Source organism: Uloborus diversus, chromosome 9 (genome assembly GCF_026930045.1).
Source record: "Uloborus diversus isolate 005 chromosome 9, Udiv.v.3.1, whole genome shotgun sequence".
Taxonomy (NCBI): Eukaryota; Metazoa; Arthropoda; class Arachnida; order Araneae; family Uloboridae; genus Uloborus; species Uloborus diversus.
In genome coordinates, this window is record NC_072739.1 from 132002642 (window position 1) to 132029478 (window position 26837).

At 31.8% G+C, this 26837-nt stretch overlaps 1 protein-coding gene across 1 annotated transcript in view; it reads left to right on the top strand.

Annotated features, from left to right (window-relative positions):
• The window catches only part of LOC129229370 (prolyl 4-hydroxylase subunit alpha-1-like), a 70912-nt gene that overhangs the window by 40265 nt on the left and 3810 nt on the right, over nucleotides 1–26837 (top strand). Inside the window, exons 6-11 of the mRNA XM_054863663.1 lie at nucleotides 852–1048; nucleotides 7762–7935; nucleotides 12835–12905; nucleotides 18740–18893; nucleotides 21828–21893; nucleotides 25583–25651. Coding sequence (XP_054719638.1) covers nucleotides 852–1048; nucleotides 7762–7935; nucleotides 12835–12905; nucleotides 18740–18893; nucleotides 21828–21893; nucleotides 25583–25651 — 731 coding nt within the window. The remainder of the gene's footprint in view (nucleotides 1–851; nucleotides 1049–7761; nucleotides 7936–12834; nucleotides 12906–18739; nucleotides 18894–21827; nucleotides 21894–25582; nucleotides 25652–26837) is intronic.

The window sequence follows — 26837 nt, forward strand, 5'->3', positions numbered from 1 at the left end:
AAAAAGGTATCATGTCTTCACGAAAATTTATCACTAATTTCAACATAAATTTCCGTTTAAATTTCAACCTAAAACGAATTTGGATTAGATTTTTTCTTGGTGTCTTAATGTTTTTTCTGTAGAAACTTGTAGGTGATCAACAAATGCAGTTTGACTCTCAACGAATCCATTTTGATAGGAAATTTTTGTCATGACATTTGTATGAATGTATGTAACTAATGCAAGTAACACAAAAACTGTTAGTCATAGAATGTTAAAATTTCATATAGATACGACTCGTCCAATGTCAGGTTATGCACTTATGTTGATTACAATCGGATGTTCCAAAAGAGCTATTTTCTCATTCTTTGTTCCGAAACAATGTTAATTTTAAGATCTTTTTTACTACCTATTAATTACTTTAGCCTACGTAAATTTTACAATAGCAAAATATTCCAATTTTGTATTTTTTAATTCAAAATATTTAGCAATTAAAAGGAAACTTTAAAATATAAATAAGGCACCTCGAATTAAACGGAACCTCGGACTTTTGAGACTTGGACTTTCGAGACTCTATTGTATATGTTTTACGGTACAATGTAAATTTTAATAAAGGACTTCATTCTTCTGAGTTTTATGCAATGAAAATGGAAATATGAATCAAATCACTTTTCATCTCATCATTATTTTTTCTCATGGTTATGTGGTTTGGTTTTTTTTTAAATAAAAACATAATTTTTGTAAAAGTTTTCTTTTCTTTGTATCCCTGAAACAAAAACCTGCATTTTTTATTTTTGCATCTTAAACCTTTTATCGCTTTTAAGCGATGGGATTCTTTATACTTTCTATTATTTTGCTTTCTCTTCTACAAGTCCCTGATCATCCCCGAGCCCTGGGAAATAAAGTGTACTACGAAGATGCCATACGCAATGCTGCTCACATGAAGCGAGGAGATGATGGTGACACCCCTCTGGACGGTGATTCAAACTATTCTGAATCTTCAACCACAGAGAGTGATGTTTCAGAGAGGGAGCAGTATGAGAAGCTCTGCAGATCAGAGATAATTACAGTAAGGTGTTTTTGTGACTTAAATTATATAAACCAATAGCAGTACCCACACAGCGATGCCTGTGCTAAAAATTTAAAGAAAATCCGTTGAATTAAAGAAAAACACATTACATAAAAATTACATTTGCAAAAGCTTTCAAATGTGAAAAACTCCACAATTCATCCCCAAATTCACCAAGCGACTTTCTAATTAAAAAGAAAATCAATTAACGTATGCGCAATGAATTTAAAATAAAGTAATAACAGTAAAATATTCATAAACAACAAAGGCAACTTCCTCCAAAATGTTTTAAAAGAAAGTAATTGAAAAATTGTCTGCAAAATGGACCTAGTGTTATAGTTGAAAATTGTCTGGAAAGTGGACCTAGTGTTATAGCAATTTCTCGAAAGAGAAGCCTTGAAAATTGGTTCAATTAGGATCGCTTATATCTCCTGCTCTAACTAATTGAGAAAAATGGAACAAACATCATCTTGCTTGGGAAGGAAAACCCTTTTCAACGATATATACTGTTTGGGGGTGGGGGGGATTTTTTACCCCCTAATTAGCCAAGATTTAGCTTAATTAGTTAATTAGAAAAAAACTAATTCGAAATTTAGAATTCGGGCCTCGAGGTGCGGACCCCCGGGGTACTTTCGAGCTGTTTCAGAGCTGTAGGTGCTATGAGGACTTCTGGCCATCGGGTACAAACAAAGAAACACCGTCACCTTTATATATATATACATTATATTTATATAACAAATACCTTTGTGCTTGAAAATTAAATGAATCAATTAACCAACGTTTTGATGCACAAAAATTGAAAATTACTGCAGACACGTGTTTTGGTGTTACAAGGAACATTTTTTACGATGCAAAGAAGTGTGAGCTTTTGGATGAAAAGTCATCTGAGAAAGCTTTTCTTCCTGTCCTCGGATGACTTTTCATCCAACAGCTCACACTTCTGTGCATTGAAAAAGGTATTTCTTGTAACACCAAAACAAGTGTTTGCATTAATTTGCAATTTTTGTGCATCAAAACGTTGGTTGATTGATTCATTACGTCTATGTTTTTTTTTCTGAAAATAGTATATGAGGCAGTGAGAAGCAAATTAATGTAAGTGAACATTTGGTTTTGAGTAAAACACGTATAAAGACTACGTCCCAGGTAGTCTTTCATTGATTTTTTTCTGAATTACGCTGTACAGCAGCACCTACCAGGGCTACTAGTACTACCTCTTGCCACAAGACAGATGAGGGGTTCCTCTACCATTTGTACTGGTTAGCTCCAAATTTTTAATTTTGCCACTTGCATCCCTTTGCTTCTTACTACCTTATATGTTCTAATTTTAATGTTTTTTTTTCCTTACTTACTAATAAGTGTAGTTGACGAACTTGGCCCAGACTTTTTTTGCTGTTTAAAATTATCAAATAGTTACTGAGGGTTGTTTTTTCTTTATGTATTATTTTTATTTCAACTGTTTTCCCCCTATATTACTAAAGAATGGTTGCTAAAATTGGCCTAGACTTTTTTTTTCCTTTTTGAGTTTCAAATATTTACTGAAGCTTGTTTTTTATGTATTATTGCTTTTTTAAATGGGTTTTTATGTATACATTATGAAAGAATGACTGCTAAAATTGGCCGAGACTGTTTTTTTGTCACAAATTCTAATGGGTACTAGTTTTTTTCTTTTTTTTTTAAATCTATTAAGATTTTAAGCAATGTGTTTTTTGTTTAATGTCTGCATCATTTTATTTTCTATGTTTTTATGATCTTTCTCATGGTTGCACTGCTACTGATGTGGTTGCTGAAATTAACTCAAATTTTCTTAAAACAATTACCAGGCCTTTTTTTTTTGTATGTGTGTGTGTGTGATAACTACAGAGTGTGATTGCTAAAATTAACAAAGTCTTTTTTTTTCTTTTTTAAATTTAGAATGATTACTCAACTATAATACATTTTTTCATTGCATTAAAATTCTTAAAATGTTTGCCCTTCTGCAGCAGAAATAAATGATAAATTCAATGTTACTAAAGTACAAAGTTATAAGATTATTGCTATATTCTTGCTGTTTTGTCTTTCAAAAACATTGAAATAATCCTTTGCGGTCAACCTTTCTCAAGCAAAGAACAACATTCTGAGCCCCAGTTTTAAGAAAAAATAGTTTTGAAGGTTTATTGCTCCTTTGCCAAAACAAAATGGTACATGAGCATATTTAAAGAGAAAACAAAGGAGCTCTGGTTTCTATCAAAATAAAATTTAATATTTTTCAAACCTTAAATTCGGAAATTTCTCATATTTGGCTTTAGCCCCTCTCAAAGTAAATTTCTATATATGTTCTTGAAATAGTAGGTTGACATTCTTGATGTTATAGATATCTCTGTAAACAGTATCACCTAAACATTAAATTTGCTGCATAAGCCTTAAACAAAAAATAAAATGGCACAAGAAAAAAAAAGGCCCTTGCACAGAACAAATGATAGAACCACAAGCAAATTAGAAAATAAATGTCATTGTTCAAACACAAGGCAGCTTTACCAGAGTGAAAGTTATTACTATTTCACTTTTCTATGACTTGGGTGTAATATATTCCACCCATTTTAATTGCTTGGCGGTATTTTTCATCCTCATAAGATCAAATGTTAAAAGTCTGATTGCAGTTTTTTAATTTTTCTTCGCTTTCGTATTTCAATTTTTGGTATGTTTTTTAAGAAAAGACATGTTTGTAGTTTAGGCATGGACTGGCCTAAATTCAGAAGTATGAAGTAATAACAATATTTATGATGCAAAAAATTGCCATTACAGTAAAACCTGTCTACAACGATACTGTTGGGACCTACCAAAATATTGTTATAGCCAGGTTATTGTTATAGACAGTTGATTATTTATGCTGACATTTTGCTGGGATCAAGGAAAATATCAGTATAGACAGATTTTACTGTATTGCTCTTGGTTTACAATACAGTGATCTCTCTGTTATACGCGTTTTTCTCACGGGCCCGGTCAGCGATATAGGAAAACAATGTTAACTCTTGTTCATTTATATGCGAGACCTAAAGTGCACCTTTCACTTATGCGCGATAAAATTTTTTCAAGTTTTAGTTAAATTGCCTATCCACACTTTGCTTATCGGAAGATTTGTACCCTTCTTGATGTCTGTTGGAATGCTTTTACACACTATTCCTATTCAAAATGTTTCCAAGAATGCATTTTTTTCGCGCAAGTGTGCAATTAGGTGTGCAGTTAGTCTCGTGATTGACATCGAGAAGGGAGAACAGGTTACATGCGAAAAGGTTTGACGTTCCTAAAAGTCGTGGTCAAGCGGAAAGCATTGACATAACGTATTGAGAATCTTTTGTATCCTCACAGACTATGACACTGATTACGTGACAGTTTTTAGGTTTTGTGGCATATAAGTGAGAGGTCACTGTAATTTGATTTTTTTTTTGCTTTATAGACATTATTGTTATTATCTATTACGTTGATACATTTGTGGTGAATTTTTTGTACCTGTGGCATATACAGGGCTGTCCGAAGAGCTGACGGCGCCCGGAGCGAAAGTTTCCTGGCGCCCCCCCCCCCATACACACAGAAAAATCAAGTTAGTTATAACATCAGTGCATAGTACATACTTGAATATTTTACATATTGATTAACAGAACAATCAAAGGGCTATGCATAATACAAATTAAAACACAAGCAATGAATCTGTTTTTGATATTTATGAAACATTAATGCCCCAAAAATTTTTTCGAAAAACGGAAATGCTAAAAATCCAAATATTTATCCAGTAAAATGTTATCCCACTAGATAAAAAACAAACAATTAAAACTGAATTGGTTATTCATATTGATCAAACTAAGAACACGAATATAATTTGCTGATTATAAAGAGAAAATGTATTTATCGAAGTAAATTAAATCAAAGTTAAATTTCGATCTGAACTCATCCAATGATTCTTTTCAAGATTTTTTGGTTTTACTTGTACCAATTATTAATATCAGCTTTCTTATATGTTGTAAACAAAGATGTTATTCTTTTGCATCAAATATTTGTAAGTTTTAGGGAGATGCCCACAAATACTCAGCAACACCGAAAATCGCTCAGAATTGCGTTTTTGGAACTCTAATTTCGAAAAATCACTGGCCCTAATATAACAAAATATGGCCTTACAAATTGCTTTGAAGAATTGAGTTTAAGAAAATATTCGCCCCCATGCCGCCTTTCTTTAATATCACAAGCAATAGGTTTTTCAAACAACACTTACAAAAAATTGAAGTGGGATAGCTCCTGAAAGTAAAACACTGCTTAAATTTTTTGACCATAATTTTGAACAATTTTCCTGGGAGATGCTCCAGATCCTCCTATCTATCACATCTTCAAAGTTTGTCTAAAGCTGCGTTTTTGAAACTTCAATTTCGAAAACTTTAGGGGGAGAAGGAATTGATTTTAATCTATTTAAAAAAATAATCGATCGGAAACAGTCTCTGAACTCCCTCCCTTACCCTAACGTCAATAAACATAGCCTATAATCGCGTTTTAAGGCAAAAACTGCGTTTTTAAAACTAAAAGTTTCAAAATTTTGATCGGACACCTTTTGACATTTTTTCCTATCCGATCAATGAAAAAAAAAACTTTTTTTTTCTTCAAAGTGACCTCTTAAAAAAATTTTCTCGTTACGTCACTGCATGTAAGGGCAGAATTCAAGCAAATTTGGTGAGAACTAGACAAAAGAGAAGTGCCTTTTGTTTGATTCTAATTAGTTATATTCTCAGAAGTTGTATCTGTTTCAATGATACAAAGGAAACGAATGCTTTGGAGACTGAGAGACAGGAATATTTTAGTGCAGAACAAAATAGAGAACCATTGCAGTGATTCTTTATTTTTTGTGTCTATGGCTGCGTATCTATGATACCTGAAATGAATTTTATACAATCAGGGCATTTTATACGAACAGAGGCACCGCAAGGCGCCCCTCATTTCGTGTGAATGTTGTTGTGTTACGTCGAAACGAGGGGCGCCTTGCAGCGCCCCCTCGTTTCGTGGTGCCCGGGGCGATTGCCCCGTTTACCCCCCCTTCGGGATGGCCCTGGGCATATATATATATGAATTTATTGTTATCTGTTACTTAATGTTTCAAGAATGCTTGTGTCTTGCTGCATGTATAGTAATTAAAGGTTAATACAGCGAAATCATGTTAGAACGCAGTATCTGTTTCAACAAAATAAATTTTCAGTCCCCGATTAGAGTTTCCAATCCCGCACGAAATTCAGTCCCGCAGGATTTGGGGATTGTAAGGAGCCAACCCTGTGGGATCCCGCAGGATTGACTTTATTCTTCTAAAAATTAAGTTTTAATGTCACATAGAAAAAGTTGTGCCTTTTAGGAAAGACTGCTTTTATTACTAGTCTCCTTGAGTTACGTGCACCAATTGTAGAACACAAAAAAGTCAAATCCTAGTAAGCAATTATCGTTTGGTAAGCATGAGTGCCGTTCGAATGGGATCGAAAGGATTTTTGTTCAAAAAATAATGCACTTAATAAAAACACGTACTGTGGTTCCACTGCAGTTGGTTTCACTGAAGTTAAATAATTGTGGACATTTAGAAAAAAAATCGCCATTTACTTCATCGCCTTCTGAACTAGGTTTTTTTTTTCTTATGCTTGGTTTTTGCTCAAGAACTGCAAATTTCTTTCAAAAATATGTCCATTGGATATGTGTTTTGCTGTTTCCAATTTAACTTGGATAATAAAACCCTTGTTGCTTCATTAACATTGGTCTCAGTGAATTTGATTCATTACAGCAAGTGGTGAAAGCTACTTGGTTTGACCAAGTCGCAGTCTCAGTAAAGTATTTTGGATACTTAACTTTGCTAATTTTACCTTTCACTTTAAAAATGAATTCAAAAACATGAGCAGCTTAACTTACTGAATGGTCATTCGAGTCATCCTGTGTTTCTATCGCCCCTTTCAAAGTAAAGCCGAATATATGTCCGGTTTTTCATTGTTTTCTTCTTTGGAGTGCACTTTTCATAACTTAATGGTTTTGAGTGCATTCCTTAAGCTTACAGAAGTGCTCCAACATTGCATTCAGGCTATTCCAACAGGGTTTGGAATCTGTGATGCACTTTCTCTATTTTTTTAAAAGCGTAATTTATTGGATTTTAATTTCAGTGATGGTTTTCGAAAATGCTTTTAAATTTTAAGCATTTTCTCAATTGCTGAATGTATGAAAACTGAAACCTCAAAGGCGAATACCATTACTCTGTTCTCAGGAAAATGTACTCTATTTTTATTGTGTTCTTAAATGGTAAGTCCACCCTTGATCATATGGGACACAAAGTTGTTCTTGTTTTATCTTGCAGACATACGAAGAAGATAATTCAAACTTCAGATGATACTTGTGAAAACAGTCGTTTTATGAGCGGCAAAACCTATGAAAACGTTTGCATGAAAAAAATTTTGGGATTAGAAATTCTGCGAGATTGAGAGCAAAATACCACTAAATATTCTGCTGGATACGGGATCAGGATTTCGGGATTGGAAACCCTAGTCCCGATCCATTATATTGCTTGATTTTCATTACGACAAAATTCCCTCTAAACCGAAAAACTTTTGCGTTCCTTGAGGTTTGTTATAACAGGATTTCAATGTAAATAATAGTGACATAATCAGCATCTTAAACACCTTTTAACTATTTCTTAGTTGCAATTTGAACATTCTTGATTTCTGTTTTAGAATTTTGCTGAAAGTAAAGACCTGAAATGCGAGTACTTTACGAATGGGAATCCTTATTATATTCTCCATCCCGTCAAAAAGGAAGAAGTGTTTAAGGCACCAAAAATAATGCTGTTTCATGACGTCATTTCTGATAAAGAAATTGAAACTATAAAACAGCTAGCACAACCCCGGGTAAGATGTGTTCTAAATTTATATGTTTCAATCTGTAATGTAGTACTCCTTCTTGCTTATTCAGTGAAAAAAATATTTTCTTGAAAGCACAGTGTTACAGTAAGCGAGTCTTCCCAAACTAGGGCCATGTAGGACAGTTGAACATTGTTTTTAAATATAGGAATATTTGTTCTGGTAAAATCCTGGGGTTCAAGTAATTCCATCAATGGACATTTCATCTTAAAGCTGCTTCATTTCCCTGTTCTACCTATATTATTATCCCTCCGCTTCAACTTGGAATTTTTTACAAGTTAAGTTCTGCATGATGTGATCCATTCAATAATTTTAATTGAAAAAGGTTCAATATCCTGTAGTTTCTGCAGCTTTTAAAAATGCCTTAATTTTGCTTAAGTTTTGTATAACAAATAAAATTAAAGCAGGCCCTCCATTGCTGCAGTTTACTCATGTACTAGTTTTTTTTCTCCTACTAATAATTGACTTGGGAATTTCAATTTTCTAGAACATATATGACAGTGGAAAGCAAAGGGACATAAGTGAACTTTTGAAGCAAAAGGAAGAAGTGAACTTTTTTGAGAAAAACACATTTAAAGTTTCGATCTGAGTAGACTTTCATTGTTCTCCCCCCCCCCCCTAAATCCTTCTGTGTAGCAGCCTCTACTAGGGATACTCATTCTATCTATTGCTCAGAAACAGAGGAGAGGTTTTCCTACCGTTTGTGCTGGTTATATATTTTAATTTTGGCACTTACACTGCCGTGCTAAGCGCAAAAGTCCTATCTGCATCTGAGTTCAAAATGAGAAATTGTCATTTTAAGTTGTGTGCCCCCATGTATTTGATACAAATGCAACTTTTTCAGAATTTTTAAAAAAATATTTCCCATTCACAAATGACCATAAAACATTGTATTTAGCTAAGATATGTGACAAAGAATTACTTGGTGATCGTAACTCAATTTTGATAAAAAGTGCAGATTCGACTTTTGTGCTTAGCAAGGCAGTACATCCCTTTGCTTCTCAGAACTTCATATTTATTTCGCCAAAGGAAAAAAAAAGATTGAAGTAACAAAAATTGAATGTTTATAATGTTGTAAAAATGTTTATAGAAAAAGAAACACACCAGTGTATGATTTTTTTTTTTTTTTTTATTGATTCATACACCCAAAATAGTATGGGAACATGTGCTCAGAACATTTCGTTTTGCTTTGAAATTTTGCCAACAGAACCATTTAACATTGCAGTTTTTTTTTTTTTTTTTTTTTTTTTTTTTTTTTTTTTTTTTTTTTTTTTTTTTTTTTTTTTTTTTTTTTTTTTTTTTTTTTTTAAGATTTACAACACTAGAGTGCTCAAATGCTTCCCTTGTTATGTTACAATTTTTTTTTTTTTGACTTATAATAAATATTCCGTGATTTAAAATTTATTCACAGAGAAAGCATGCAGTAATTTTTTTGCCTTTGTTTAAATATTGCTGTAAATAAAATCATAATAAAAATCTTAACTTATTTAGTAGCTTTTTGACAGCCAGAAATGCTTACTAAAAAGAAACACCAGTCCATGATTTTTTTTTTCTACTACTGACTCATAGGCCCAAAAGTACTGGTATAGAACATACCCACAATACAGTTCTTTTTGCTTTAACAGTTTTGCTCACAGACAGGGCAGGATTTGTACTTATGGGGGCCCTAAGCTATCCAGGCATTTGGCCGCCTTTGTTGTCCAGACAACAAATGTTGGTGCGAAAACAGGCCAATTTTTAAAGTTTTCTTTTCACTATGTGTCTTTTCCTTCGATACATAAAGCCTTTTATATATATATATTTATATTTATATATATATATATATATATATATATATATATATATATATATATATATATATATATATATATATATATATATATATATATATATGCTCGCTCCCTTGTGTTTGTGATGGCCTGGGATTCAAGGACACCCATTCAAATGCAGTATGAAACAGCCTCAATTTTAGGGGTCAGGAGGATTTTCCCCTGGGAAAATTTTGATATAAAATTCTACATTTTAAAGCAAGTAAAGTATCTGGAAAAAAATAGGCAAATAAAAACTTTACAGTTGTACAGTAAAACCTGTAAAGTTGACCACCTGTCTAAGTTGACCACTTTTTTTGGGTGCAGAATTGGTCCTCTATAGTGATGTGGATTGGGTAAATACCCAGTGGGTAGGTAAATATATTTTGGGTATTTACCCGGGTATTTACCCAAGGCCTGGGTAAATACCCAAAAACTGGGTATTTTACAAAAAAATGCAAAAAGTGAATGTGAATTTTTTTTTAAAATCTAAATATGAAATAATTGGTAAAACTGATACATACATATGTATTACACAATTTATAATATTTTTATTGAAAGACTTGATGAAATTATGAAAGAAATACATTGTGAAACAAAGAATCTTTCTTTTCAATGTCATAATTGTAGAAGTATAAGCAGTTCAACGATGAACTTCAGAATTTCAAAATCAATCTATGTTAGTCATATCCAAAATGAACAAAAAAAAAAAAAAGAAAGAAAGCATGAGGGATGTTTTGAAGAATAAACTGATAAGTTATTAAGACTGATGTTATTTATTTATTTTATTGCAATTTAAGTGATAACGTGGCAAATATAAAAACAGTTTTCACATTAATAAGCAAAAAAAAAAAATCAAAATATTGTTTTCTGTTGCCTTGCTCATTTGCATTTGCTCCCCGGTACTTCATGATGAAGATTTATTCAAGCTATTTTTAATACACGCAATTATTGATGTAGGGTGGGAAGGTAAATTTTTTTTTTTTTTTTTGGGTATTCATCCGAGGGAAGGGTGAGTCCCCTAGTAATTGCACATTTTGCAAAAAAATTTTGGGTGGTGTCAAAAGGTGATGATTTTCTTTTTAAAACATAAACCATAAAATAAAAGATAAAAAATATAAAATTTTTTGTATTATGTTTTTTTTTATTAAAGGCTTAATGAAATCTTATCAAAAAGGAAAAAAAAACTGTCAGAATGAACTATTCTAAAACTTAAATAGGATGTTTGCTTTTTTTTGTAACCAGTTAAGCATTTTACTTTTTGTAGAATGGCTTTTTATATCTGAAATTTGGCTAGCATCGTTGAGTAGGTATACCCAACACATTTAATGTGAATATCATATTAGATTGCTAAGTTGTTTCACACAATAATTCTTTAAATATATGTGATCAAAATACAATTTTTGGGCAAAAATTTATTGTTTTGTATGTGGTCGGTTACATATACATAGTGGAATACAAACAGAAAAGTATTTTAGTTGAATATAAATTTTTGAAATAAATACCTGGGTAAATACCCATTTTGGGTATTTATCCAGGTATATACCCTGGGTATTTACCCCTAAAAATAAATACCCGGGTATTTTACATCACTAGTCCTCTATCATATAAATCAACCTCTATATGTTGACCACCTGTTTAAGTTAGCCATTAAAGTAGTGCAACAGAGGGAGGAGAAAATACATCGCATCCCCACTTGCTCACATCGGTTTTTTAGTATAGTTGATTTTTGATCATCACCCTAATCCACCGACAAATACTACACTGAATTAAATGTAAAATGATCAAAATACATAAAATTCTTTAAAAGAAATGGTCCAGAGATTCAGAAAATATGTAACGTGAGAGTAACATCCTAGCCATTTGAAGTTTATGATGATTAGTTGATGAGAAATAAAATTGAAGCTCTTTTAAAGAATTTCAAAAAGCTTATTTTCAAGAACTCTATAACAATTAAAAGTACCTAAAGCACTTCATTTGCACTTTCCAATCACTAACATTTCAATACTTGATTTGTTCTAACTTTGTCTCCTGTTTTAAGTTTGAAAAAAATATATAGATTTCTAATTACAATTTTTTATTTCTGTTACAAATATTGTGCAGAAAACGAAAAAGAATAGAGGTAGTGTACTATTTTTTTTTCATGCAAAATAGATTAATAGTGTGCAGTAGAAATAAGGTAATGGCAAGCAATAAAAATACAATTTCCAAAATACTGAATTTGGGATTTAATAATTAGCAAGATATGAAGCATGTGAGTCACAAAAATGTATCTTAAATGAATGTTACAGAAACGGGAGAACCATGATGTTTACCTTTTCGACACAGGCTGTAGCAAGTAGCTGAATTTGGCACATTTTTGACTTACCTCCTCCCCCTCGCATTCTTTAGAAATTTCAAAATTCAAGGTTTGTTACTGCATTTTCTCAAATTTTCAAGCACTTGAAATGGAATAATTTATTTAATATTTTAATATTTTCGGAAGTTAGGGGCCCCCAACAAAGCGGTGGCCCTAAGCTATAGTTTTTTTGCTCATAGATAATTTCAGCACTGCTCACAGAATGGGTTAACACCATTTTTTTTTTTTTTTTTCAATGCAGTGACTTGTAAGTTTTCTCTACAATATTAGGCAAAAAGAGTTTTGAAAAGAAAAATTTTCAATTTAGCTACAAAATAAAGATGAGATTGTGGAAATAGTACTCCAAAGGTAGAGATTTTGTATGAGAGTTCTAAGTAAGTACATTAATTAATTTTCTTCTATAGTTCCATGTTCAAAAAGAGAGATATAGTGCTTATGTTCTTTGATTTGTTTAGCAATTCTGGTTTTCAACCTTTTTCAATCTTCTTGGGTAATATGAATCAAACTCGGATTTGTGGATTGAGGATCTGTGATGAAAAGTGTTAAATAAACGAAAATATTTTCTAAATACCAATGATGAATTTTTGTATGTTATGTAATTTTTATTTCACTATTTATTTACAAAATGCTTACCTTTGCAGCATCTTATGCAATAACAAATGATTTTTTTTTTCATGTATGTAATATCAGTTTTATATTTTCTATTTATTTGTTTTTTAGTTAAAAAGGGCTACAGTACAAAATTACAAGTCTGGGAAATTGGAATTTGCCAGTTACAGAATAAGCAAAAGGTATTTGATTTTTATTACCAGAGTTGTCTGTAGGAAACATTAATTTTTTTTTTATTCACAAGTTTGTAAAACTTTAAAAGTTCTTAGTTGAGAAAAATTTTCATGATGAAACCTTACTTAGTTAATTGCAGCTTGGAGTAAACCAATCTCTTTGGGCACCCAGTAGTATATATATGTTACGGCCAAAGCCCGAAATCGGCCTGTTCGCGAATTGGCCAGCCAATTCACGAACTAGCCAACATTGCTGAAAACTTACCGGCCACAGCCCGAACTTTTCTTCATTTCTGGCATTTAAATAAATGCATTATGTAAAGTGCAAGAATGCAAAAGTAAATTGAATTATGGATGATCGACATTCTTTTTCTGCTCTGTAGACCTAATTTTAAAGACCCTCGATCACATTGTACCAAGAAATATCATTTCAAAATTTTTAAAATTATTTTGCAAAGCCTCAATTATAAGAGCTCATTAATTCAAATATAAAGAAAAAATATTTTTGTTGTTAATATTATTTAAAGACATTTCTTTTATTCCGTTTTTTGTCAAAATTCCCGTTCAAATTGTCCTTATTAATATTTTATGCATAAATGTCATTATATTTATTTTAATTTATTCTTAGTATTGTTTTTTTTCCTTTGTAAAACAGTTCGAATTTTTATGAATTAATATTTCGGAAGAGAAAGCAATCTAGAAAATTTAGCATATTTTTTTTTTTTTTTTTAACATTTAGGAAAGGCTGTTCTTATTGTCATAGCAATGATTTTAATTCTTTTTTTTTTTTTTTTTGCAAACATTTTCACGCATGTTTTACTGCATTTATTTTAGGTTAAATTGATTGTGTGTATTTTAGTTATTCTCTCTTCGTCTTACTGTATTGGCAATGCAGATTTTAATTCAAAACTTTTTCTTCCTGAAGATGCGGAATGATCATTTATATAATATGCGTTGCGTATTTGAGCTAAATTCTTTTTTTTCTACAGGGGATAGAAGAGCGAGATTTTCCTTTTGTTCTAGATACAATGTGTTTTTAATTACCTTCTTTTTTCGGCAAGGAAGAAGAGAGAGCGGGATTATTGTTCAAACACTTTCGTAAGAAAGACTGTATCGCTAATCGATCAGAGTTCACTTCACTCGCAAATCGATTGGCTTACAATAGTGTGGTTACTTGGCGAGTTTGTAAAAAAAACTTTTTTAATTACTTTACATTTTAAAGTAACTGTTTATGTAATTTAATGTCGTTTTCATTTAGCAAAATATTTTAAATTGCAGATTTTTTTAAAAAGGTTTTTTTAAAGCGTGTATGCTTTTTAGTATAAGAAAATTATTATTTTGCATCAGGGATGGGAGGGGAGTATTTTCCTTTATTCAAGTACCTTCCTTTAAATTTTTAGCACGGACATCGTTATGCGGGTACAGCTTGTAATTAATAAAGTACTCTCTTAATTTTTGAAATGGCTTATCTCACCAATGCAATGGCGTGACTTTGGCCGTAACATATCGATATAGTAGTAATAATATATTTGTTCATTAGAAAAATGAATAATCACAAGGGAAAAAAAAACTTTATTGAAAGTATTTTTTCTTTACCACCTTAATAAATTGCTGACTTTTGTGTAGTAGTTTACTCCAGTGGCGGCTCGTGCCTTAATTTAACAGGTGGGCCCGCTGTATAAAGTTTTCACAATAATATTTATACAGATAAAATGAAGAGAACTATAGTTAGTAATGCTGAGCAATAAAATAGGTTCTTTTGCAGTTTCTTTATTTTGTGCTGCTCTTCAAACGTCAAAGTTGAAATCGGTGATTTTAAAAAATAATACACTTGATTATTCTTTTAAATTTCAAGATAAACAATCTAAATTTAAAGACATCCAACCCATGCAACTGGTAATAAACAACACACAGCCTTAATCAAACTACTACTACACTCTTAATATCAACACGATCAGTTGATAACGCAGCAGCATTAATTTCGATTTAGCCATGCTTCCTTAGAGAAAATTACAAACGTAACAATATTTTTTTAGAAACAAACAGTTTCTTTAATTGCCTATATATTCTTCTTTTTCAAAATTAGAATTATCTTTAAGTTTTATTGTGTGGAACCACATCACAATACCTATTGGTCACATCTAATTCAGAGTTTAATTCATTTTTTTAAAATAAAATATGTACTTTTTTGAAATCTTTGTATGCGTTTACTGATAAATCAATATTTTTTTTAATGTACATTAAAAAAATCAAAACACTTAAGAATATTTCAACTTTATAAAAAAATATAAGGTCTTTTTTGTTTTTGCACATATTTCAGAAATCTTTTTGCTAAATGATAATAATAATCATTTCTAAAAAGCTGTGCATTCGTTTGCTTATCCTATTAGTTAAAAATATTCTGTCGTAATTATGTAAAAAAACATGAAACTTCCATAGTAAATTTGTTGATAAGGATATACAAAACTTTTAACATTTTAATGATTTATAAAGTTCTTACCCAATGCACAATTTTGTTAAATATATTTTACTGACTGCAAAACGTATTACTTTTAAGCTGTATCTTTAATATAAAAAAATCCTTAGCTAATACAATAACATGGAAACACACACAACAACAACAAAAAAAAAGTTTGAATTTTGAGATCTTGAATTCAAACTGTGCTTTTCTCAATCACGAATTGCGATAGTACCCTACTCGTTGGGTTTCTTGTTTCTACTAATGACTTTTATCGCAACCATAATTTGAATTCAAGATGTCAAAATTCAAATGAATGTCAGGGGTTGGATGTTATGCGCTGGATGTTGTGTGCTGGATTCTATTTTAATGCAAAAAGGATTGTGTGAAGTCGAGAAGGGTCGTTAATAAATAATTCTAATAACAAAGCACATGGACACCTGCATTATAAGCATAGAAAAATAAAATCAAAGGACGGATGTCATTCAATGGTCAAGTGAAAAGAAGAAGCAATTCGTGATTGCTCAAAAAGAAGTTCATCGAGAAAACGCACACCTGCTTGAGTGACCTAAAGCCAATAATTTTTTTAATAACGAAGCTAGAGTGTTGAAACTCCCATAATTTTTGAAACAACCTGAAGTTTTTAAATAAATAAAAATCAATAGTTTGGACATTTTTGAGGTAATGTAGCCGCTATGCCTTTAAGGACTTAAAGCGATGTACTGCATCAAACTGAAATAATTCAAGTTTTTGCTCAACAGAATACTTTAACATAGAAAATAAATAAATAAAGCCAATTTTACGATTAATACTTATTAGTACTTTAGCCACTTATCAGAACAAAGAAGAAAATTGAATAGATCTCACCCAATTGAAGCTGTTTTGTAAAAGTTTCGGACAAATTCAGAACTTTTATTAGCACCACATTCAAAACCAATTAATCTGTGCTGTGTGCTACTGGAAAATGAAATCTCTATTCAGAAATTTCGAAAATTATGCTCATATTAGTTCCAAGCAGAAAATTAAGTAAATAAAAATATGCATGAGTTGCGATAAATCCATAAAATTGTAAATCCCTTTTCCAGATATTAACAGCCGTTTAAGATTAAAGACAAAAGAGGGTCGGAGCAGTGAGAAACCTTTCTTTTATTCACATGGGCTCGCTTTTTTCTGCCCTCCGAGCTGTTTTTTTGTACAATTGACGCGTGCGTAAAATATTTCCCTCCTTTGCCCTTCTAACTGGTATTGGGTGAAGATGCTTTTCCAAGGGGCAGGGAAGCTGCTGCCCATACTGCAGGAGTCGGGGTGACACGGACTTGCCGTTTTGGTGTCTGGTTAAATCGTTGCGTTTGGTTAGGAGCGGAGGTGTGGCAGGGGGCAGCTTTCGAAATGGCCCAAGAATCATTCTCAAAGCTTGCAATCGCGAACGCTAACACATGGAAAACTTGTAATATTTTATTAGCGATATGCAAAGCGCTTAAGATTTAAAATCTGTTTCACGCCCCCAATTCTTTGTTTTTTGTTTAACTGAAATACAAAACGTTATTTTTGAATAATTTATTTAACTGTGCACAATTTGTCTGGGTGGGCCAAGCCCACCCGGCCCATAGTGACGAGCCGCCCCTGGTTTACTCTTATGTTATTTCTGATGTAGGGGTTCTGCTTTCTGAGGGCCTTGTTCCGTGGGACCCAAGGTAACTACTTATGTCCAAGTTTGCTAGTTGGTCCATTTTTATACACCAAGTAGAATCTTTTTGAAACCTTTTCAGAATCAGAAAAGAAAACCTTTTCTGATATTAAATTTATCAGAGTTTATCTTAATTCGTTGAAGGTTTTAAAAGGTAAAGATCTTTAGTCAGGCGATAGAATACAGAAAAGGGGAATTCTAATACTCTAAAGCAGTAGTGCCCAACATACGGCCTGCAAAACTAAACCATTCGACCCACTGCTACGTTCAATGTCTGGAATCAAACGTGTTCTGGAATTTCTGAATCTATTAATTTACATGCATTTGAAAGTGTGCAAATAAGTAAATAAAACAAGTACTTTTGAATCAGAAGATTGATTCATTACTGAATGTTTTTTTTTTTTTTTTTTCAAAAAATACCTGGTTTAGAAACATAAAGAACTAAACTATGGCTTTAAAGAACCAAAATACTGTTATCTGGATGATTTAATTCACTGTTGACACTGAAAGACAACTGTTGAAGCAAATTTATAACTTAGTGATGACTCATTCAACCTTTGTCCCATTCATTATCATTCTGCCTGTTTATAAAAAAGATTAGACATTTAAGCATCATAATTTTTGTTTCACTGCATTTTTACTTTACTTAAATTATTTATGATGAACACAACTAAGAATAGTTTAGTTTTTTAAGTGTACCCTTATATTTTTTTTCCATTACGAGTAAGTGCTTCAATGAGGCTGTGGCATTTATGTAGATGTTTTGCTAAAGCTCATTTCCAAAAATTATCAAGCTTGAGATTCAGTGATCATGAACAAGGTCATGAAAATTTTTATTGAAGTTATGAAAAAGTCTTAAAAAAGTCATGGATTTTTTTTCATCCAAATAGAGTATGAATTCTGTGTATAATTATGTTACATTATGTTTATTTATATTGAAATTTTCTTAAAAAAATAGTGGAAAATGGAATTACATTTTATTTGTGTTCTAATAAATTCACAAAGAAGATAATTTCACTTGGTATAACTAATTTTATGTTATTTTTTTACTGCAATTGTAACTGAATTCAACAAAGTGAATGAACAGTTGAACATAACTGCATTATTAGAGTCAGTATCGAGAGACAAAGTAACATTGATTTTCTCTGGGTATAAACTAGAAAATAAACACATGAATAAATTTTTTATTAGAGTTTCGTTAATTAAAAATTAATACTGCCACAGTAGTTTTTTTTTTTTTAATCATATTAATCTAATATATTTTGGGAAAATAGTACCAGTAGAAGTTTTGATATAGATACATAGGCCAAGACTGAAAGCATAAATATTAAATAAAAATTAGACTTCAATTTCAAACTATTTTGTGTCTTGAGAAGCAAATGTTACTTCAATGTTTACATTTTTCTTATTAACATCAATTTATTATTTCATCGTAGGACTTTTAATATTTGAGACTAAACAACTTTGGATGAAAGTTTCACCTGTAGTTGTGATTTTTTCCCCTGTTTTGTACTTATTTTTCAAAATGTATACAACCACTATGCATACTCACATAGTAAAGTAACAGTTGAATTTAAATAATCTTTGTAATTTTAAAAATTATTCTGTCAAACTAGTTTTTAAATTTCTCAGTAAAAGTTCCTTCCTGTTTAAGAAACTCAATTTTACTGCTCAAATTTTCTTCCTTCTCAATTCCAGTGCCTGGTTGAAAAATGAAGACAGTTCAGTAGTTTCCAAATTGTCAAAGAGAGTTCAAGATATAACTGGACTTACAGTTTCAACAGCAGAAGAACTCCAAGTGGTGAACTATGGCATTGGTGGCCATTATGAACCTCATTTTGACTTTGCAAGGGTTGTTTTTTTTTTCTTATTCTTTCTTTCGTACTTTGTTTTTTATTGTTCAAGCTCATATTTTCCCTGAATTTTCTTTAAAAAAATACATCCAAGACTTTCTGTCCTTAAAATTGCATCAAGGTCTTTAACTTGAAAGATCCTTATGTTCTTTGAAAGTTACACCAAAATGTTTAATTTTGCTCTTTTTTCATTATTTTTATTATTAATTGAAAAGTGTTTTAAAAAATTTTACAAATTAGTCTAATTAAAAACTAAAAAGAACGAGCTGATATGTGCATCACATGACTTCCTTTTACTCCAATTTATTGTCATTTTCCCATTTTTGGCCAATTTTAATGTGATTCAATAGTTTATTACTCTCTAAATGTCACCAACAGTGGCCAAATTGAAACCAGATTTACAAAAAAAAATATTGCCAAATTTGTCGAAGTTGGCAACAAAACTTGTCAACCAAAATACTGGCATTATATTGCCAAGTGTCCGCCAAATTGAAACACCATTTGAGTTTACATCGAAATTAATAATGATTTCCCCCCAAAAAGGAGTAAAAGACCCCTTTAGAAACATCCAAATGCAACCAAAAGAGGAGATGCACAACTAGACCCCTCTAGGAGTCTATGAACCAAATTTCAGCTTTCTATGAAATATCGTTCTTGAGTTATGCAACATACATACGCACATACAGACGTCATGAGAAAACTCGTTGTGATTAACTCGGGGGAATTGTGAAAATGGATATTTCGCGTGTCTATATGTTCTTAGACACTTATCCATGGGGGGTCAAGTGAGAAAAAATCTCAACATTCATTCAAGGATGAGCAAAATGGAAATTAAGATCGATTTTTGAGTGAACATTTTTTCGCGAATACAATACTTCCTTTTTTTGGTAAAAGGAAGTAAAAAGCGAACAACCTTGGATATTTTTCCCAACTAGTAAAAAATTGCCTTATTTTTTCACATCTAATACAATTGTCAAATTTGGGCTTCCAAAGTTCTCTCATCTTTTATCTCAAAAAGCAGTGAAAGGGTGTTCCCAAAAAATACCCCTTTATACAGCAGTTAGGACATACAAATGTTCTCTGCATATTTGCCTTATAAGCTCATGCTCTCAGGCCTAGGTGTGCAGTTTTAGCCACCTAATGGTAACTGGAGGAAACCAACGTATTTATAACACAAATATGGGAATTACTGCATACATATGTTTCGTGGTTCAATGCAAAAATTGTGAGCTTTTGGATGTAAAGACATCTGGTAAAAGTAGGCTTGTCAGACGTTCTGGTTTTCAGACAAAATCACAGTGTCCCAGCCGGTTTAGTTTATGTCCCGGTAAAAGATTAAATTCCATTACAGATGGTTAAAAAAGTCGGTAATTAACTGTGAAGAATTATTTTAGATAATTACTTTGTCATTTATAACATTGACTTGTAAAATAAATATTGCATTAGCTTGTGAGGGTTTTTACAAGATTAATACCAAAAAAGACATTCTGAAAAAAGTCTTAGTCTGAAAAAAGTCTTAGTACATAAATACTGTTCAAATTTTTATTCCTGGTTCAAAGTAATTTACAAATATTAACATGTACAAAATAAAATGTGGTTGAACATTTCAGAAATCTGGTAAGCCTAGGTAAAAGCAACAATAATAAACAGCAGACAGCTTGAAAAGCAAAATAGTAATTAGCAAAAGAAACAAGACAAAATGGAACTCAGGGCCTAAATTAATGGCATGATTCCCTTCCAGAAAAAGCTGTTAAGCAATAAATTTCTCCAAAAAGTTCTATAAAATACATTTTGATATCAAAATGAAACTGCTAATAGCTAAATTAGCAACAAATTTCATGTTACATTAGCAATAAATTTGCAATTAATCAATTGTTACATTTATGCTATAATAGTTTTTCTACAGTATATATTTTCGGCAGTATTTTTCTACTGTATATTTGTGCTATAAATGCATTGTTTTTCTCCAGTTCTCAGCACAAAAGTATTTATTTTTCACCTAATAGTACTCTGAATTAATTTTTTTTCAGGAACTGAGACTTTAATCGTCAACATCAGTTGAATATGTTTTGTAACTCTTGTAGAGTGGTCCATCCAAGAGTTTTCAGACTAACAATAAGTAACGGTATAACAGTTTATAACGTGAGCACCCATGTGTGTAATTTTAGTGGGGGTGGGGACTATAAAGATTTTTTTTTTGGGGGGGGGGGGGGTTTAGACTTGAATTCAAAAGATTTTTTCTAAACTTTCTAGCTATTTACTGCTTACTTCCTTCTTACCCGATTCCAATGAGGGTTTTTTGGATCTGTCATTAATATAACGAGTGTCTTCTAGGAATTTTGTCGGTATTGTAATGGAGATTTTTAAGTTACTGGTGTCCTTATTATGGTTGATGTTGGACATATTTTACAATACTTCGTGGGACTTAGAAGCATAACTCTTCAAACTCCAAAAAAAAAAAAAAAAAAATAAGGAAGTCATATTTTTGCTTGAGGACAAATCTTTAATCTAAAGTACAGTGTTACAATTCTGAATGTTATTTTAAAGCAGAATAAAATTATGTAAAAAAATTTAAGTAGAGACATTTTTAATAAATGTCATTCATTAATGGCTTTTGTTGAAATGCTTTGATATTCATGTGCAAGTTAGTAACAGTGTTAATGCCAAGATGGAAGCTCAAGCCAACCTCTGTTCCCCCCCCCTCCCCTTCCCGCCATTTGAACGTTCATGAAGTCCTTATTTATAGTGATGAAGCTTTAAATGCAACTATACAAAAATGATAAGATAAAGTAAAAATTATATGTATAAAGAAGGACAAAATATCTTTTTTTTCCTCTTCAAAGTACAAGGAAATTCTTTTTAATGTTTACTGAAATTCATAAAATTTGTCTTATGTTTATTTTTGTAAAGTGTTTGATGTCTTTGTATTTCAGAGAGAAGAAAAGAATGCATTTCAGAGTCTTGGAACAGGAAACAGAATTGCTACTTGGTTGCTTTATGTGAGTGAAATCTTTTTAATCATTTAGATTTGCTTGCTTTTTTATGTCTGTGGTGATTATTTCGTACCATATTTGAAATTTCAGGCACAGAATGCATTAATAATATTACATCCTTTTTTTTTAAATAAATGATCTGCTTTTTTATAATTAGTGCAGAAAAAACTGCTTGAAAATCCAACAATTAATCAAAGTTAAAAGTGGCACAAATAATAAATCCTGTTGATTAATGGGAAAACTGTTGACTGTGGAAGAAATTATAAATACGGACTGGAACCCTAATGGCTAATTGAAAAATTCTATTGACTAAATATTAAATAAGAATCCTACCTTCTAAAGAAGCTCAAATAACTGAGAGAGAATATTAGTGACTGGAGGGAAATGCCTGAAAATTAGAGATTATAAGAAGTTTTTAATGATGATATGAGAGTTGTAGTTGCAGAAAGAACATTTCTCCCGACTAAGGGTAGAATTCTAATCCCAGAAAGGATATTTATTCTGAGTCATGGAAGAATTCTATTACAGTAGACCCTCGTTTTACGCGGGTTCATTTTCGACGTATTTGATTAAACGCTGCTAAAGATTTGACTTTTTTTTATTATTATTATTATTTTATGCAAATGAGTTTTTATTTTATGCGGATGTGGCATTGCAAACAGGTAAAATTTTCAAATCCAAACTCCTGAAATTACAGATAACACGTGATAAACTGCATTTTGTAGTGCTAATAAGCAAGTTTGGGTCACTGAGGACATTTTTTGCAGTTGGTTCCAGAGCTTTTTCCAGAAGTAAAGTTAATAAACTCACGCAATTCAGAGCTCTTAGGAAGAAAAACTTTTAGAAGTAGCAAAGGAGAACAAAACCAACGAGGATACCAACATAGATCACACATACCAAAAGCCTTTCACATTGAAAATTTTGAGCCATTGCTTGATAATGTCAAATGATCTTGAAGGAAGATCCTGTCAGTCATGGAAATGTGGCGGGTGATCAGATCATGTGTACGATCATGGATGCATTAATTTCCTTTTATTAACTAAAGAAAAATAACTAGTGACTGCCAAAAGAATACCATAACCTGCCCTTTTTTATAAACACTACCTTCTTAATTCACATTTTCTTTACCTATTTGTGCATATGTTCTGGAAGAAGTACAAATTAAACTTATTACCGAATTTTTAGGAATAAGAGCCGTGGCGTATACAAGAAAAAAAGCAAAAAAATTTCTGGTGCGGCGCATATAATGGGTGCGGCAGATAGTTTTTTTTTTTTTTTTGCAAGGAAAAAAAATCCAAGTTTTTAAAAAATAATGAAAATGCTGCTGATAGATGGCACCATATCGTCCTGCTGCTTACAGTTAGCATGGCATAACGATCAACGTTAAAAGGTACGTCAGTCACGTCGGTGGTTTCAATATTTTTTCTTACATAAAACAACGGTTTTCGATGTTTGCAATTTTTCATTTTGCTTCTGATTTCTGTATGAATAACAATGTTACTATCTAAGCACATTTAATAATGATTGATTTCAAACGTCGAAATAAACAGCAAAAATGACTTTTTAAATCTCTACTTATTAAACTCAGCAAGAAAATATACTTCAACATAGTTCTGTATATTTCAAGAACGTTATTCTTTATTGTTCGATATTCGAACGTCGACCTATGTCGGTCCTACGTCGATCGATATTTTTGTCCTGGGCTAGAGAGTGTGACATAGTCAAGGCATTGATAAGAAGGGTCCGCGTTCCTCGCTCTGGATAACCAACGAATGTCTCCTCTCAAGGCAAAAAAAATTATATTTACAGTAAAGTACATATAGTTTTGTTAATTTAAAATATTTCTTTCATTTGCATTTTATTCCAGCTTTCTTTACTACTAATTGTGCTTTTAAGTTGTTTCATGTTGGGCTCGGTGTCTATGGTGGGTACGGCGCTTATACTGAGTGCGGCCCATACATCAAAAATTTTTTCCTTGAGAATATATCTTGATGTGGCTCTTACACTGGGTGCAGTGCTTACTCCCGAAAATACGGTATATATATATTTATCTAGCGCTAGAATTAAGTTGTTTTTTTTCATCGATGAAACTTAACCCCTATTTTAACATTACTATTAAGTCTTAATTTACAGGGTTTTGATTTACGCAGTATTTCCATCGAACCTAACCTCCCCCCCCCCCCCCTCCGTAAAACGAAGGTCTACGGTAATATACAGAAATGAGCATTTTGTCTGGCTAAAGGTAAAATTTTAGTTACAGAAAGAGCATTTCTCCTGATTAAAGGTAGAATTCTAATTTCAGAAAGAATATTTATTCTGACTTATGGAAGAATTCTATTAATTTACTGAAGGAACATTCTCCTTGGCTAAGGGTAAAATTTTAGTTGCTGAAGGAACATTTCTCCTGATTAAAGGTAGAATTCTAATTTCAGAAAGAACATTTATTCTGACTCATGGAAGAGTTCTAATATTTCATGGAAGGAACATTTCTACGGGCTAAGAGCAGAGTGGTAATTACAGAAAGAACTTTTCATCTCACTTATGGAAGAATCCTATACAAAAAAAAAGAAAAAATCCTGACAATAAAAATGAGGAAACATTATTATTAATATATTAGGAGAGGGAAAATTGATAATCTATCCTACCAAGACTAAAGCTTAGTGTCTTGATAAAAGGAGAAACCCTTCGACCTCATTATTATAAAACATAAGTTTGAAGCTTTTAGTTATTTATCTTACAGTAAACGTAATTAGACAGAAAAAATATTTATAGGTTTTGTGTTATGAGAATAGCAGTGCAGTTTTTGTAAATTTGTGTTTTAGAACTGCATGCAACCAAACCCTTGTTTTGAATTGAACAAATCAGGGTTTTTATGACTTATAAACGTAATATACCTTGCTTTGCGTTCAATCTTTGAGTTGAACCGAACTATTGCTTCAGTCACTTGTCTGGTCTGCTAATTCTATATTAGCTACCAGTTTGTTTCGCACTCTTGGATTTCTTAAGAGGTTTTCCATCTCCAGCTCAGTCACTTTCCTATGCCGGGCTGATGAGTGCTGCAGTCCTCGGTTGGAAATGACTGAGCTGGCGGTGTATTTCACGTACATAGTTTTTATTCAACTAATTGTAGTTCTTAAAAACTCCTACATGCTCCAAAATTTCACAAAATCTATTTTATACAAACTCTTAGATCTCCCCTCAATATAAAAAGATCAAATATTTTATCAGAAGTAAGTTATCAATTATATTCATTAAAAAGGACATTTTAGTATAAATTTTGTTTGCTTTTTATAAATGCTTAAAAGGCTGTCATATTTTATGAAGGAACTGAATAAAAATAATGAATTCATGGTTATTTTATAATACAAATTACGAATGCATGATTAGACTTCTTGAAAATGGCCTGACTGATAAATTTCCATTCATGAAAGATATGGAACATCTCAGTAAAATGAGAAGTTTTTTGTCATAGCTGTAAAACTACCAATGTTTTTTTTTCTTCTTTAAGAATGAACATTTTAGGGTCCAAGGTGCATGTATGTATTGGTGATGAATTGTTATGTGTACAACTTGAAAACCGTATTTTTGCCAAAATATTTTTTTCCAATTTTGAAGGCTAATGCAGAAAAATTCTATTTTTATTTTTAAATCATATTTATTATGTGTATCTAATGTGTATTTTTCAATTATTTCAGATGAGCGATGTTGATGCAGGAGGTGCTACAGTATTCCCTCAAATTGGTGTGACTTTACAACCCAAGAAGGTATCCTGAATTTTCAAAAAGTTCAATTGTATATGGTGACATTGAAATTTCTTTTCTAAAATATTTTTCCTAATGTATGTAGGGGTTTTTTTTTTTTTTTTTTCAAGCTCGGTTTTCAGTGTAGGAAAGCCAGGTGGGCGGCAGGTGGCTGGTTTGCATACTAGGATACTGCACATACCCCAGACCAAACACTCAGTTACTGTTGAATCCAATCTGCCATTTCCTGTTGAGCTACAGACATGAAAACATGGTTGACTTTATCAAGTCTCCAGCCAAATGTGAATTGAGAAAGTTATTCATTTCTTGCAAACAGAAGGTAACAGGACAGCGGAAATTAATTGAAGAATAAGTCGTGTGTATGGAGGCAACTTAAGGACTGCTAGTGTTGTTCGTAAGTGGTGGCAAAAATTTAAAGCGGGCAGAACTCTAAGACATCGTCAAAAATCACTTTCAATCATTGGCGGCAATGTTCTATGAGGATGGTATAGAAAAGCTTGTGCTCAGGTACGACAAATGCCTAAATTGTCAAGGTGATTATGTGGAGAAATAATATTTATTGTACCTTACTTTTGTTAGTAAATTCTTTTTTGTATATTTACCCGTTTTTTTTTTTTTTTTTAAATAGCCAAACGGAGCTTGAAAAAAAAAAAACAACCCTCGCACATGATGCAGGCAAACTGGCCTTCCAGGAATGTCATTATTTTGCATATTTTACTCATGAGGCAACACATCATCTATTATAAGAAACCTGGAGATATGATTTTATTGTTCTTAAATGATCAGATGTGAAGTATAAATATTTAAATTCGGAAATTCTCCCCAATCTATCTTAAATTATATTTTATCTATCAAATTTCAACAAAAATAGAGCACAATATTGCAGGAAGTGGGTGGTTACATATGCTTCTTGGGCAAATTTTTTATAAAATGAACTCTTAATTTATACTTGACTTTTAACTCGTTCACACCCAGCGTCTCATGGGTGCGACGCAACGATTCTTCTCTTATCAGCCCAGCGGCACTTGCCTGCTACACACTCTGATCGACGCTGATGTCCCAACCTCACATATATGCTTTCTCGAAATGAAAGGATTGAATTGAATATTTAAACGATAATAGATTGTGCTAAATGGCTATAACTTTCATTATATTCGAATCACATGGTATTTGACCTTCATGTACAGGT